Here is a 13,973-nt window from a genome sequence, read left to right as displayed (position 1 = left end):
TCCCCCAGCACCGGGCACGGCTCCCCCAGCTCGGCTCCCCCATACCCTGCACGGCTCCCCTCACACCCGGCACTGTTCCCCCAGCCCGGCTCCCCCAGCCTGTGCTGCCATTCCGCTTCGTGCTTCCGTGTGAGAAGTCACATTAACTTGTGTTCTTTTTGCCTTCAATTAACCTCTCCTCCTGTAATAGAGGTTAATGGAGATTTCGGCTTCCTAGCTTAAGTTTTTTTAAGCTACACTGCCAGAATATATTTTCATTATTTTAAAATACTCTGTTTTCTACTCCTCGGATCAGGCTGTCACTGTGTTGTCAAGCATAATACAGCTCAGCTTGTAGAATTTTACAGATTTCTACAGGAAATCTCTATCTGATTTTCTGAAAGCAATATGTTGAGAGTGTTTATAATGTTTAGTTTATAATGCTGTTAATTTTAACAGGATGTAATGCAATGAGCCTTAAAAAAGCTTTGTATAATTGTAATGCTGTTTTTTAGGCATACCCAGACATACAGCTTATGTAAACTGTAAAAAAAAAATATTWAAAATCTATTTACCTAGGCCRTTGTATGCACATCAGCCTGGAATTGCATTTGCATAAATTGCTACTCTTTATATAAGTGGTAGTTTAAAAATTTTTGGAGTTTATTGTGTGCAAACCTGTTCTCTGTGCTGCATCCACAGATCTATTCCCTCCTCAAGCAAACTCCAAACTGTACCATTTTGCAGAGCTCTCATGGAAAGCTAGTTTCAGCATCTAGCAGCTTCTTTAGATATTCAGTACTGGTAAAAAAGATTTTTAAACTACTTTGCTTCTGAGTCCATCCTSTTACTTCCCACCCAAGTCAGCCCAGCCAAGGCTGGTGTTGGGGAAATGAGCTGTGCTGGTACTTGGGGCCCAGAGAGGAGCGTGTAAAGCACTTGGACACTGAGTTCAAAGGAATCTGGCATCCATGAACCTTTTTCATGAGTTTGTATTTGTAACTGAATGCATTCAAAGCATAATGATGCACAGGAAGAAGTCACGGCATGTGCCCGACTAATTCTGCTGATCATTTGCCTGAGGGTGCTACAAACTGTTTCCAGTTTAGGTGCAGCAATCCAGAGGCTCCAGGTAGAAGAAAGTCTTTTAGTAATTGTTCTTCAGGTGTTTTGAGCCATGTCAGGTTTTTAGTGCCTGTGATACTGTTTAAACTTCTTTTGGATTTCAAAGCTCTGTATGTAAGCAAATATTCAATGGGGCTTTAAGTGACCAAAAACATCTTTGACTTAGAAAGCTTTAGTAAAACGAACTGGAATTGACTGCATTCATTTGYACAGCCCACTGGAGCCAACCGTGCTTAGAAGCTGAGTCTCTGTGGAGCTGGGCTGTCTCTGCCATCTCCATGTGTGTGTTACCTGTGTCTGGCTGTGCTGGCACACACGGCTGTGTACTCTGGCTTCTGGAATCTCTGATCACAGGTAACAACTGGGCACAATTTGTGTTGTAGTCAGAAATTATTTGTTTCAGGCAGAAGCAGATTGTTCTCTCTTGTGAAAGCCGAAGTTGGGAAACACCAGGGAAATGCCCAGGAAATGCTGAGGCCTCGCTGTTCTTGCCCGCATCAACTTCTCTTTTTTTCACTTTTTGGAAAATTACTTGGTTTCAGGAAGATGTGGGGAACACCTACAGAGGGTGTTGTGGCTGGGGCAGTGGCTCAGGGATCTCCTGGAGCAGTAGCTCCGGTGGCGGGGGGAGCGGTTCCTCTGTTTCCGAGCACAGTGCTGAGTGCCTGTGATCCTCAGAGGGTTCCTGGAGCCACTCAGGGGGAGGTGGCAGCTCGGGACACTCGGCTGGGSTGTCTGGCTGAGGGCAGGAGGCTGCTGTGCCCTTGGCTGGCTCTGAGGGAGGAGCTGGAGCCGGGTCCGTGGCGGCTTCGGAGCTGCCCGTGGCTGGCAGGGGCAGCTGCCCRTTCTCGGCACCGCTGTTGTGGTGGRGTGGCTGCTCTGAGGCACTCGGATCCTCCTGCAAGTTTGTGCCTTGTTTCAGTTTCCAAGGCAGCATAAATAGAACTGAGGAACGCTTGGTGCCCTGGTCAGAGTCCATGAGGAGATCTGGGGTGTCCCCATCGGCRAAGGGGGACCGGCCTGCCCAATGGGACTCAGCCAGAACAGGCCTGGTGCAGCATTTCCACAGGAGAATTGTGGTAATTGCTATCACCATGCCAATCAAAATGATGCCAATTATCAGTGCTGCTACCCAGCTGCCATCCCCAGCTTCTTCCTCTCCTGGGAAGGCCTGGGGCTCTGTGACRGCCAGGGATGTGTCAGACTGGTGTGAACTGGGCGCGGTTGTTTGCAGTTGGTAGAGAGGGGTTTTGTCTGTCCTCAGGCTCCTGGAGGTGGTGAGCGTGTGGCTTTCAGTTGTGGCAGTGTGGTGAGGAGCTGCTGCAGAAAGGGATCTCCACATTTCCCCACAGAGCACAAGCAGTATCACCTGGCTGCTGGCCATTTCCCTCCAGCCTCTTCWGCAGTGTCTCCTGTTGCAGGCAAGAAGTAGAACATGGTGACTTGCAAACTGCATTTTTGCACTTCACGGCCACCAGACAGTCTTGTGTTAATACTACCATAGTGAAAATAGTGCTCTACCCCATAATTCACATTTCAAGCTTGCTCCCATCTTCATTATCAACAGCAGATTTTCAACATTATTGATCATACTAATAAGTGACTTTTTGGAAGTAATGGCTTTTTTCACCTTATCAGAAAAAGGCATTGACAGAGCAGTTCTCACAGGGTTTCAAAATAGCCTTTATCAATCATGTAACTGGTTATGGGCCTGGAACAAACTCTGCAGATTGATMGACAGGGTTGTCAGAAGTGAAGAARRAGCTTGTGATATAAGCAGAGACAGAAGTAAAAGGCTCTTTAGAGTTCTCTTAAAYTTTTATTTCCTGTTCTCATCTCTCTTCAGTATAGTTTAAAAGTTTTYCAAGTACTTATGCTRTAATGACCCAGCATTCTAATGATRAACTGTTTTATAAATAAATTCCTGMATGCACATTGTGCAAATKCTGAGTTGTTYGCATGAAACAGMTTCTTTTTTTCCTGTACYGATTGTAGTTCAAATCTCTAAATGTCTCTGTGTGAAATAAAAGGTATAAAATCTGTCCCCTGCACTGCTCTTTTCCTTCTGTAGTCACATTCATGCAATTTGAGCTAATTCATTGGTTGTTATAGTGCTGGTCCTGTGAAGCTATTTCTGGGAAATTAATATGCATGAGTCTTTATGGGTTTACAAATATGCAAAATTAAATTTTGAATGCAACAGTGTAAACACACATGAGCAGTAAATCAGAAACTCGAGAACATCATGTTGTAAACTCCGATAAAGATATGTAACGGGTTAAAACAATTCAGTTCAGTTTTTATCCTGCTCCCCTCTGTTCAAAATAGAGTCAATACTTGAAGTGGGTCCTTACCTGGGCATGTGTCTTCTCTCAAGCAAGCGCCATCTGACTTTGTTGTGTGGAGGCTCGGGAGGGCTCTGTGTGCTCGGAGTCAGGCACTGTAAAATGGCCCTTTTTATGCTGAGTTAGTAGAGAAAGAGGAAGTTGCCAACACTGGCAGGAAATGTCTGCGCCAAGAAGCTCAGGGGCTCTTATCTTTGCATTGTGTGTTCCACGGGCAAACTTCTGCTCTGCCTCACTACTGGGCTTTCATAAACATGTGTTTGTAGCTTTTGCCACATCAGACACCTATGTATGTGTTCATGGAAATTCTTAAATACCTGTTTGCTTGTCTTTGTAGAAAATAGTGATAGTTTTTTTTTGTGTGAGTCAAAAGCTATTCAAGTTTGGGCTGGATTTGAGTTGCTGATGTAATTCAGTGGTGGGTTTGCTATGCTCTCAGGATTATTTGTGGGAAGCCACCCCTGGGCTCCTTGGTGAGTCATGGAAAGTTGTATGATCGTGGATGCTGACTACTTGCACACCCTCTGAYGTGTTACCATTGAGAGGAGAGGATAAAATCTGATTTTACCCTCAACCTGTCCCTACTCAGTTATTTTTCTGTGTGGGCAGTGTTCAGTGGGACCTGCTGCCATCACTGATGGAGAGCTGTGTTCTGAGCAGCTGCTTCCCCCTGTGCGTACCATGGAGTGTAACTCTCATGCTCTCTTTGGTCTCCTTRAGCGTTTTTGCCTGGAAAGGCTGCCTGGCAGAAAAAAAAACCCCACACTAAAGTTGGATTTTTTGAGCTTTGTCTYTCTCCTGGGTACTGTGGTGCTGTGCTGCTGCCTCTGCTGCTGCTGCAGCCTTGCCAGCCAAGTTAGTGGGTGATCTAATGGAATTGGGGTGGGATTCTGTCATCCTGGACCTCTCAAACTCGTACAGCCATCTCCTGTGTCACAGCTGTTGGTTACAGCTGCACAGGATGTTTGGAGTTTTGGCACTGTGCAGTCTCAGCACTTGTAACCACAGTGCAACAGATCTTCAGCCCAAGGAGCAGCCTGTGGAAAGGTTCTCACATTTCCTTAAAAATGCATGGCAGGCTCCTCCCTGGAATATAGGAAGCTCAGGCCTCTGAGAATAAAGCATCTCAAAGTTGTTGTGGTTTTAAGAAATTCTTGGCATGTTCTMATTGGTGCCAGAGAAAATGGAGTGTGTTTCCATGATGCAAGAAATGACAGCGAGTGATCAGAAACCTTTACTGAGCTTGCCAGTGTTACAGGAATKTAACATTCCAAAATGCCTGGCCATATTTTTTTCTAACATTTTAACTTMTAAAAATAGTATCACATGAGTCAAGTTATTTAAAAACTGATATTGCAAGTTTATTGAAGAKAACAAATTGAACAAGTTCTCAGTATTCTTTTCTATTTAACAAATGTTACGAATTTCATCTGCTCATATACAGCGTCAAAACAATAAATATGGCTCAAATCAGTCTGCTTCAAAAGTAACTAAGCTGGTTTAAGAAGTTCTTGATGGAAATTCCAAAAGGGCATTTTGAGAAGGACTAGATCCTGAATCTGTGGTTAAATGAGACTTGTGACTAATGTATGATTTTTTTGAAAAAGCMGCCTGGTTATTCCTGTGCAGCATCTTAGTGTTCAGTGTGTGTATCAGACTGACAGTCTGTTCTCTTGCTCCCTCTTTGAGCATGGGCAGATTCTGTCCTTTTGGTTTATCCTGTTCAGCTCCTGTCACCCTGATTTCTGCTCCGAGGAGTAAAAYCAGTCTTGACACTACTTACAGAAAGCAGTTTTAACACATGGACACACATAGCTGCAGCATTCCCACTGGCATAAATGGAAAAACTAAAATCTGGATTTGGCTTTCTGGGTGAGAATTTCTTGTTGTTACTTGAAAGCTGAGGTTTTGCCTTTCGTTAACRTAACAAAGGCAAAAGATGGGTTTTTATCTGAGCATGAATTAAATCTCAACTACAAAATTGGTTAAAACAGGTTTGTGCATCTGGGATGGTTCTTGGCTTTCTTGTTCATTATCTGCTGCTTTGGTGAGTTTCTCTGTAGTTTCATCTTTGGTTTTCTTTTGCTTCACAGCATCTCTCCCTGATCTCAGCTCTTGCATTATCAGCTCAGTTCCAGTTGTCTCYGTGGGCATCCTCTGCCACGTTCCTGCTGCTGTGGGCCATAAGCTGTTGGTGGCCAGGAGGTCACCATTGCTCCTGGGCCTGCGTTTTCCCTGCTGGGCTCTTTGGAGATAGGACATTTTGTTGGCTACTATGACTGTGGACAGACACAGGCAGGTGCAGATGAGAACAAGAACTGCAATGACAATGAAGCAAATCAGTATGAGGGTGTTATTGTCTTCACAGGTTTCTTTGCTCATTGGAYTCTTGGGTTTGCTGCTGTTTCCCAATATTCCAGTGGTGGAAACTGCACTTGTGGCAGGGGAAGATGTTGAATTTTGGGCCATTGCAGAGGAGAAGGATGGCAGAGTACTTTGCATTTCAAAAGTAGTCATTTGGCTGCTGAAATTGAGGCTCAGAGGAGAATTTGTTGTTTCTTCTGTTCTGTTCTGGCTCCCACTGAAGTTTTGTCTGATGGGACTCCAGGTTTCATCTCTGAGCTTAGGGTAACCTGTGTGGTTCGCACTCGTTCTCAGCCACAGAGAGAAGATGATCATGACAGGGAAGGCCAAATGTGGGTTACTGCATCTCTTTGTCTTCATCTTCCTGTTTAGTCCCCTGCAAAAATAAAAATTGTGGTGTTAGCTTAGCAAATGCTCATTCTCGGAGGTTAGGATTGGACTTCTTAGGGAATAGCAAGCAGAAGCCTTTTTGATGAGAAATTCAAAATGAGTGGCCTCATTTGGGGGGGAATGTAGGAGGATGAGTTCAGGCACCTGGATTCTTAAGGAATGGATTTTCTCAAACTTCTGACAGTTTGAGGTTTGCAGAAAACATGTGAAGATCAAAAAAGAGCATAAGCAAAGAGAGAAAGAAAAGTGTTTCCTACTGAGTGCTTTGTGATGTCAGGGCGGGTTTGGGGAGTTCCTCCTCTCTGAAGCTGCCCATGTTACACTCGGTCATCACTTCTGCTTTTACAGGGAATGGAGAAACCCTGTCGAGGTTACAGATCACTGACTGCTCTCACCTCCCTGAGTTCCCCTGGGGTGGGCAGGGGAGCCCTGCTGGTAACAGATGGGCAAGSGAAAAACTTGAACCAAAATGTTCCTGTAAGAGACAGCAGTAACTTACGTGAATTGTGGCTAGTTCCTAGCACAGCTCTCTGGAGTACTTTAAAATGCCCAGGAAAACCTTTGTTCTCTAATTTTTCTGCTTTTTTGTACAAAAAGCTCTTTATCACAAATGTACTTCCTGTATCKTTCTCCCAAACATGCTACAGATTGTGACATTTTCTTTAACACTCCACAGATAATCATGCAAATGAGAGTAACCATTCATATGTTCTGTTTCACRTTTGTGTGGTATTCAAATTTGTATCTATTGGATTTGTGTGGAGGGTAGGAATGCGAGAGTGGGGTTKGTCTGATACTGAGATAATAACTTCAAATTAACAGTGACAAATCAGCCAAGCAGTGCTGGCTGCTTGGGCCCAGATGTTCCTGACCTTCCCAGGGTGAGGCTGGTGTTCCAACATGTCTTTYATCTGCCTCTAGTAACAGATCAAATGTTTCCTTTGAACATTACACACTCTGGCTGGTGCAAATTTAAATACTGCAGAGAATGACCTAAAGTAGCAGTATTAATTTTATAAGTGTATTTGTTCTTGAACAAATTAGTTTGTTGTTGTGAAGGTAACAAAGCATATTTCTCTGTGTGTAAATATGAAAAAKGAGAGATGTTCCTGGTGTGTGAGCAGGTGAAGAGAAAGCAGGGATACAACTGGTGTGCAAGGGGATCTCTACTTACACAACAAGGGAGCAACAAAACATCTGTGTCTTTAATTTTGCATTTCACCCATAACATAAATTTATTCTCCATGCTGAGCTGAATCCTGTTCGTTCAGTTTGAACTAGAAACCATCCTAGTCATAAACTACAGCTCGGGTAGAAGTTTTGTCTGTTTATGKTCTAAGTCACCTGTATGATGCTTTGTTGCATACTTTGAAAAGGAAAAGTAAACCCAGCAAAGCCTGGGTGTTTTTTTAAGCAACATTTCAGCAGTTTTGAGCAGAACAGGCAGAGCCAGCACAGCCACACTGCAGCTCCCTGCTCTGCCCCAGGCACACTGAGCCCAGTGTTCATTGTAGCCTTCCAGACCAAATGTGCTTTTCTTAAAAATCAACTGGCTGATGGTGTGAAGGGCTGCACTTGAAATCTCAGAGCAAAGGAACTGATCTTTAAAGAGCTGGTTTTAGTTCAACTCTTTGTGTCTGGGTATTGACTGGTCTCAGTTCCCAGCAAGATCAGAAACAACAGAGCTAAGTAGTGACTGTCACTGTTAATTCCTTGGAGTCTGATTGTGAATAACCTTTAGCATTACTAAAAATACAGTTTATCAGCTTCMTTGATTCAGCTGGAGATAATATTTCTACAGTTTATTACTATTTTTGAGTTACTCAAACGTCTTTAAAAATACTTTGGCATATGATTTTCTACAAAATGCAAGAAACTTTGAAGTACAACTTAAAACAGGAGAAGAAAAATGTGTGCTTACCTGCCAAGATGTAGTCAACAGAAAATGGGTGTTTCAGATATGTAGTCCTTTGACAATAAGATTTCTTTGTGCATGTATTTGCTCCCAGGATGCAAACAATGTCAGTGTACAGCAGGGAGATTTGGACAATGCTGGTGTTTTTTAGGCAAATCTCTAACTGCAGTGACATGTGGCTCTGAGTGGGGAACTAAAACCACAGTGATGACACACTTCCTTTGGGTAACAGCTATACCATGACACATTATGGGGAAAAACACCAACTTGCCCAACTTAGCTCTCACGACCACAGGAAGTAACGGGGAGAAAAAAGTCTCTTGGGCAGATGAATGTTGTGTGYTCTGGGTTGTCCTGCACTCAGGTGTTATCGAGAGAAGAGTCCCAAACACTTAAAGCTAAACCTGTGCTTTATCAGCTCTTCTGTAGCCTGTTTGCCTTGGAAGAGTTAATGACAGCTCACAGCAGTGACAGTATTTTCATCAAAAGCACTGCTGTGGCCCCAGGGTGTTTGCAGGACCATGAGAAGGGTCAGTCTGGCCCAGGGACAGGACTATGGGTGCTGTTGGTGTGCCCAGACACTCCAGTTTTAGTGCTGTGGGCCCCAAATGTAACCCAGCCATGTCTGTCTTGTCTTGCAGGTTCAAGACTGGTCAGATCAACGGGGATTTGCTGATCTACCATGTGCTGCTGACCCTGAAGCCATACTATGCAAAGCCATATGAAATCGTGGTGGACCTCACACACGCTGGCCCCAGTAATCGCTTTAAAACAGACTTTCTTTCTAAATGGTTTGTAGTTTTTCCAGGCTTTGCTTATGAAAATGTCGCAGCAGTTTTTATTTATAACTGTAACTCTTGGGTCAGAGAATACACCAAATACCATGAAAGGCTCTTGACAGGTTTGAAAGGGAGCAAAAGACTTGTTTTCATAGACTCTCCAGGGAAGCTGGCAGAGCACATCGAACACGACCAGCAGAAACTTCCAGCAGCTACCTTGGCTTTGGAGGAGGACTTGAAAGTGTTCCACAATGCTCTCAAACTGGCTCATAAAGACACCAAAGTTTCTATTAAAGTAAGTGCTTTTAATGCTGTTCCTGGTATATTTGCATAAGGATTGGAATTTGAATAGGATTGAAATTGTATAAGGATTGGAATTGGTCTCTGAATTCTCCTCCCTTGTCTTGAGGAGAAATCACAATTTTCAAGTGTGCCCCTTTAGGAAATACAAAATTTTATCTTTTCTAAAAGTAGCAGTGTCAGGCTTTTCTCTCTGTGATTACCAAGAGGTGCTGAACCACTTCTCCCTTCTCTCCAAGGTTGGCTCGACCGCGGTGCAGGTGACGTCGGCAGAGCGCACGCGGGTGCTGGGCCAGACAGTGTTTCTGAATGACATCTACTACGCCTCAGAGATCGAGGAGATCTGCCTGGTGGATGAGAACCAGTTCACCCTGACCATTGCCAACCAGGGCACCCCGCTCACCTTCATGCACCAGGAGTGTGAAGCCATCGTCAGGTCCATCATCCACATCCGCACGCGCTGGGAGCTGTCGCAGCCCGACTCCATCCCCCAGCACACCAAAATCCGCCCCAAGGACGTGCCTGGGACTCTGCTCAACATAGCCCTGCTCAACCTGGGCAGCTCCGACCCCAGCCTGCGGTACAGAGCTCTGAAATCAATACCACTGCTCACAAATGGGAACCCTCCCTGCTGCTGTTCTAGTGTTAGAAATCCTCTCTGGAGAAAAACATTTTTTCTTTCACCATAGCTCCATAAAATGCAATTTTTAATAAAGAAAGATTGAGTTTCCTAAGGTGAAGAAGGGTACACATTGTCAGAGGAACTGAAGGGGTGCAGGAAGCTTAGTTTCTCTTTATAAGGAGAAGTACTTCTGCTTTGCACTCAGTGTTTATTGGGTAGATTTGATTTCCATGGTGTTGAGCCTCTTGTTTAATAATGTGGGAGCCCTACCTCTTGGAGCAGCTTGTAATTTGTGTCAGGGGCACCGCTGGGCAGGCTCTCTCCCAGCAGCTCAGGTACTCCTGGAGGGAGTAGAATTTAGAATTTCCTGGAACTTCAGGCTGTTCTGAGAAGTCTGGTACAAAGCCCTTCAAACATACTCAGTAACCTTACCAAAAATTGTTCAGAGCAAGTAGAGGAATAAATTCTCCTATTTTTCCAATGAAGTTTTTTTTTTTCCTCTGGATTGTAACCAGTCCAGGGAGAAAGTTTGGGATTTAGATGTGATTTCTACTACAGCAGCATTGATTTGATTTTTGAAATGTCAGTACTGTTGTGTATAACATGTATATGTTCAAAYGTACAAGAAAACTCTTACAATTCACATTGTTTGCTTTGTTACAGGTCTGCTGCCTATAATCTTCTATGTGCCTTAACCTGTACCTTTAATTTAAAGATTGAGGGCCAGTTACTGGAAACTTCAGGTCTGTGTATTCCTGCCAACAACACACTATTTATTGTATCTATCAGTAAGACTCTTGCAGCAAACGAGCCACACCTCACCTTGGAGTTCTTGGAGGAGTGTATTTCAGGATTTAGCAAATCCAGTAAGTATCTCTAGTGCTTCTTAGTGCTAACCATGAGTTTGAAAAGATTTAGGCTGGCAGCTGTCTGGCTTAGTCCACCRGGCTTCCTCATTGGCTCTGTTGCACTCTCTGATTTTACTGTTGGAAGCTGTTCAGAGTATTTCCTAAAGGTTAAAAAGAAAATAAATGAAGTATTACTGCCTAACACTGAATGAGCACATTTTTATATCACTTCCCATAACAAGATATTAAAATGTCACCACGTCTGTGCCAGATACCTGCAGGTGATTTTTGGAAGTCATTATCAGAGATGTTTCTTTTTGAAGCATCTCTGGTTGCCCAGTGTTCTTTGCTCAGCTCAGTAATTATTTTAGGCACTAAAARTGCTGAGGAAGAGCTGTTTGTGAAGAGAGTGAGTGTTGTTGCAGGCATTGAGCTGAAGCACCTGTGCCTGGAGTACATGACACCCTGGCTGTCCAACCTGGTGCGCTTCTGCAAGCACAACGATGACGCCAAGCGCCAGCGCGTCACCGCCATCCTGGACAAACTCATCACCATGACCATCAAYGAGAAACAGATGTACCCTTCCATCCAGGCCAAGATATGGGGCAGCCTGGGCCAGGTACAGATCTGCATCGTGTGACTTCACTTAAAGTCCTCTTAAGGACTTTAAGTCCCCTTAAGGACCCCTTAAGTCCCCTCTTAAGGGGTCAGTATTTTATAAATAGTTACAAAGTGGAAAATAAAATAAAAATAGTGCTAACTAAATTATAGTTTCTAGTTCTGAAGAGTTGGGAGTAAAACCTAATAGAATTCAGTTTTAAGCTTCTAAAATTTCCATGAGGTTTTTTGTGGAAAGGATTAAGAGCTCCTAAAACTGATGCGTCAGTTTGTGGTAGTAGTGCATCTTCAGCTGAAGAAATGAATGATTGGTGTTTAAAGGCTGGTTCACTGTGAAAAGTAAAGTTAATTTGCCTGATAAGAAAGGATTTTTTTTGTCTATCAGATAACAGACCTTCTGGATGTAGTGCTGGACAGTTTCATCAAAACCAGTGCCACGGGGGGCTTGGGCTCCATCAAAGCTGAGGTGATGGCAGACACAGCTGTAGCACTGGCTTCTGGCAATGTCAAACTGGTGTCAAGCAAAGTGAGTTCCCTCTTTGCCTTCATTTGCTTTTATAGAATAATTTCCACTTACTTACTAATGGGACCCTGAGATGCTTTCTTATAACTCTGTACAGACAATAATGCAAAACCTATGATGAAATAAGTTCCAAGCAGTAGAATAATTCCAGTGTTAAATAGTGATGGTTTTTACTGAAATTCTGAGTTGTGTTCCCCATTTGAGCAGAKAAAAATGGCTTTCCTCTTTTCAGGTGATTGGAAGGATGTGTAAAATCATTGACAAGACCTGTCTGTCCCCCACGCCCACRCTGGAGCAGCATCTGATGTGGGATGACATTGCCATTCTGGCTCGGTACATGCTCATGCTCTCCTTCAACAACTCCCTGGACGTGGCAGCACATCTCCCCTACCTCTTCCACGTGGTGACTCTGCTGGTGGCCACGGGGCCCCTTTCCCTGAGAGCTTCCACTCACGGGCTCGTCATCAACATCATTCACTCCCTTTGCACTTGTTCACAGCTTCACTTCAGTGGTGAGCTTTCTTGAATTTTCAATGAAGCTGATTGCTCCTTAATTTGTTTAACAAATATTTGAGTTGTCTTTCTCTGCAAACTATTCTGAGAGTTTGAAAATAGTGGGTTGTAGTTCAGCATGAATACAAACCAGAACGAGGATATGATCAACAAGAAATGAGTGTGGAATTTAAAAAGTATCTCAGAGCAGGTGCATAATGTAAATAGTTTGTATAAGGGGTTTTAGAAAAAGAGAAGAAAGTACCAGTGATATTCTGGTAAGGCAAAGGAGAAAATACATCGTGCTAAAACTGGCTTATATGCATCTTGTGAAGGGTTGCATAACATGGTAACAAAAATATCAATTACATAAGGGAATTGTGAAGTTACAGTGTTAAAACAGGTGTTTTATCTACTGTTGTATTTTGGCAGTCCTAAAATAAATGGTATTAGCAATTAGGCACTTACCCTAAAAGCACAGTGTAAAACCAGGCCAGATTTTGTGCAGAAAAGAAATTCAAAATTTATGTGATCTTGTCTTTTTTGAAGTATCTGAAGTCTCATTTTCTGTCTGTACATATCAGCAGTGTGAGTGGGTGCACACACAGAGGTGTCTGTGTGTTTGTGCTCTGATGCTCTGAGCCTCATGCTCACACAGTGGGTTTGAAGTGCACTGAAATCAGCTGAAAGGTCAGAACTGTGAAGAGATTCAGTGCCAGAGCAGGGCCATCATTTTCCTCTGCTTTAAGTGGCTTTCTTCTTGTAAGTGCCAGAGCCAAAAGCAGAGTCTGCTGCAGTTTGAACTTCCAGTTTGGCTGGTATTTCAGAGCAGGAACACTTTGAGTTTCCATTTTCTGAATCACAGTGAGGAGAACTCACAGAACTGCATCTTTGAACAAGTTCCTCTGTAGCAGTCGTTAGATGGTTAGAATGGTTAGAATGGTTCTCTAAATGGTTAGAATCCATTTCTTGTGCCTGGTTTTCAGTGCAGGAGGGCAGATTTGCTGTGCCTGACTCGGGGCAGTAGCAAAGGGAGCGGGGCTGGAATGGGCACAGGGGGCTCTTGGCTCCTGGTGTCCCTGGGAGGAGGAGCTTCGGGGGAAAATACAAATTAGAATTTCCCTGCTGTAAATCTAACATGTTCAACTTTATTCAACAGAGGAGACCAAGCAAGTTTTAAGGCTGAGCCTGACTGAGTTCTCTCTGCCCAAATTTTATTTGCTGTTTGGGATCAGCAAAGTGAAATCGGCCGCGGTGATCGCGTTCCGCTCCAGCTACCGCGACCGGTCCTTCTCACCCGGCTCCTACGAGCGCGAAACCTTCGCCCTGACCTCGCTGGAGACAGTCACTGAGGCACTGCTGGAGATCATGGAGGTGGGTGCTGCCCATGGAATGGTGGGTGCTGCTGTGCTTCCTCCCTGAGAGCCAAACTCCTGCACATTCTCAGTGGGACAGATACATTTTCTGCATGTCGCATTGTCCTAAATGAATTTAATGGGAGCAAAACACTCCCAAGTTCCAGCAAATCTCCCCCTGTCTCTTTTCCCCACCCGGGTCCTAGAGACAAACTTTTCCACAGAGAGGAAAGTGAAAGGAAAAGGGGGAAAAAAACTATTTATTTAAAATTATAAAAACACAAAAAAAAAACCCTGTGTAATCAGCTGTTAGATCCC

At 43.9% G+C, this 13,973-nt stretch overlaps 3 protein-coding genes across 3 annotated transcripts in view; 1 reads left to right on the top strand and 2 right to left on the bottom strand.

Annotated features, from left to right (window-relative positions):
- The window catches only part of NF1 (neurofibromin 1), a 71,487-nt gene that overhangs the window by 43,722 nt on the left and 13,792 nt on the right, over positions 1-13,973 (top strand). The window contains exons 37-43 of the mRNA XM_057379435.1: positions 8,760-9,192; positions 9,437-9,777; positions 10,483-10,685; positions 11,093-11,286; positions 11,671-11,811; positions 12,041-12,320; positions 13,460-13,674. Of these exons, the coding sequence (XP_057235418.1) occupies positions 8,760-9,192; positions 9,437-9,777; positions 10,483-10,685; positions 11,093-11,286; positions 11,671-11,811; positions 12,041-12,320; positions 13,460-13,674 (1,807 nt within the window). The remainder of the gene's footprint in view (positions 1-8,759; positions 9,193-9,436; positions 9,778-10,482; positions 10,686-11,092; positions 11,287-11,670; positions 11,812-12,040; positions 12,321-13,459; positions 13,675-13,973) is intronic.
- On the bottom strand, positions 62-3,611 carry EVI2B (ecotropic viral integration site 2B). Its single transcript, XM_057379444.1, has 2 exons — positions 3,459-3,611; positions 62-2,516 (listed from the first exon to the last, which is right to left on the bottom strand). The coding sequence occupies exons 1-2, from the start codon at positions 3,464-3,466 to the stop codon at positions 1,664-1,666; spliced, it is 861 nt and encodes a 286-aa protein (XP_057235427.1). The 5' UTR covers positions 3,467-3,611; the 3' UTR covers positions 62-1,663.
- EVI2A (ecotropic viral integration site 2A) lies at positions 4,795-6,223 on the bottom strand. The gene has a single exon (XM_057379445.1). The coding sequence runs from the start codon at positions 6,171-6,173 to the stop codon at positions 5,412-5,414; it is 762 nt and encodes a 253-aa protein (XP_057235428.1). The 5' UTR covers positions 6,174-6,223; the 3' UTR covers positions 4,795-5,411.

This window comes from Malurus melanocephalus, unplaced genomic scaffold (genome assembly GCF_030028575.1).
Source record: "Malurus melanocephalus ecotype Western Australia unplaced genomic scaffold, MMel_1.1 scaffold_406, whole genome shotgun sequence".
Taxonomy (NCBI): Eukaryota; Metazoa; Chordata; class Aves; order Passeriformes; family Maluridae; genus Malurus; species Malurus melanocephalus.
This window is presented reverse-complemented; position numbering and strand designations above follow the sequence as displayed.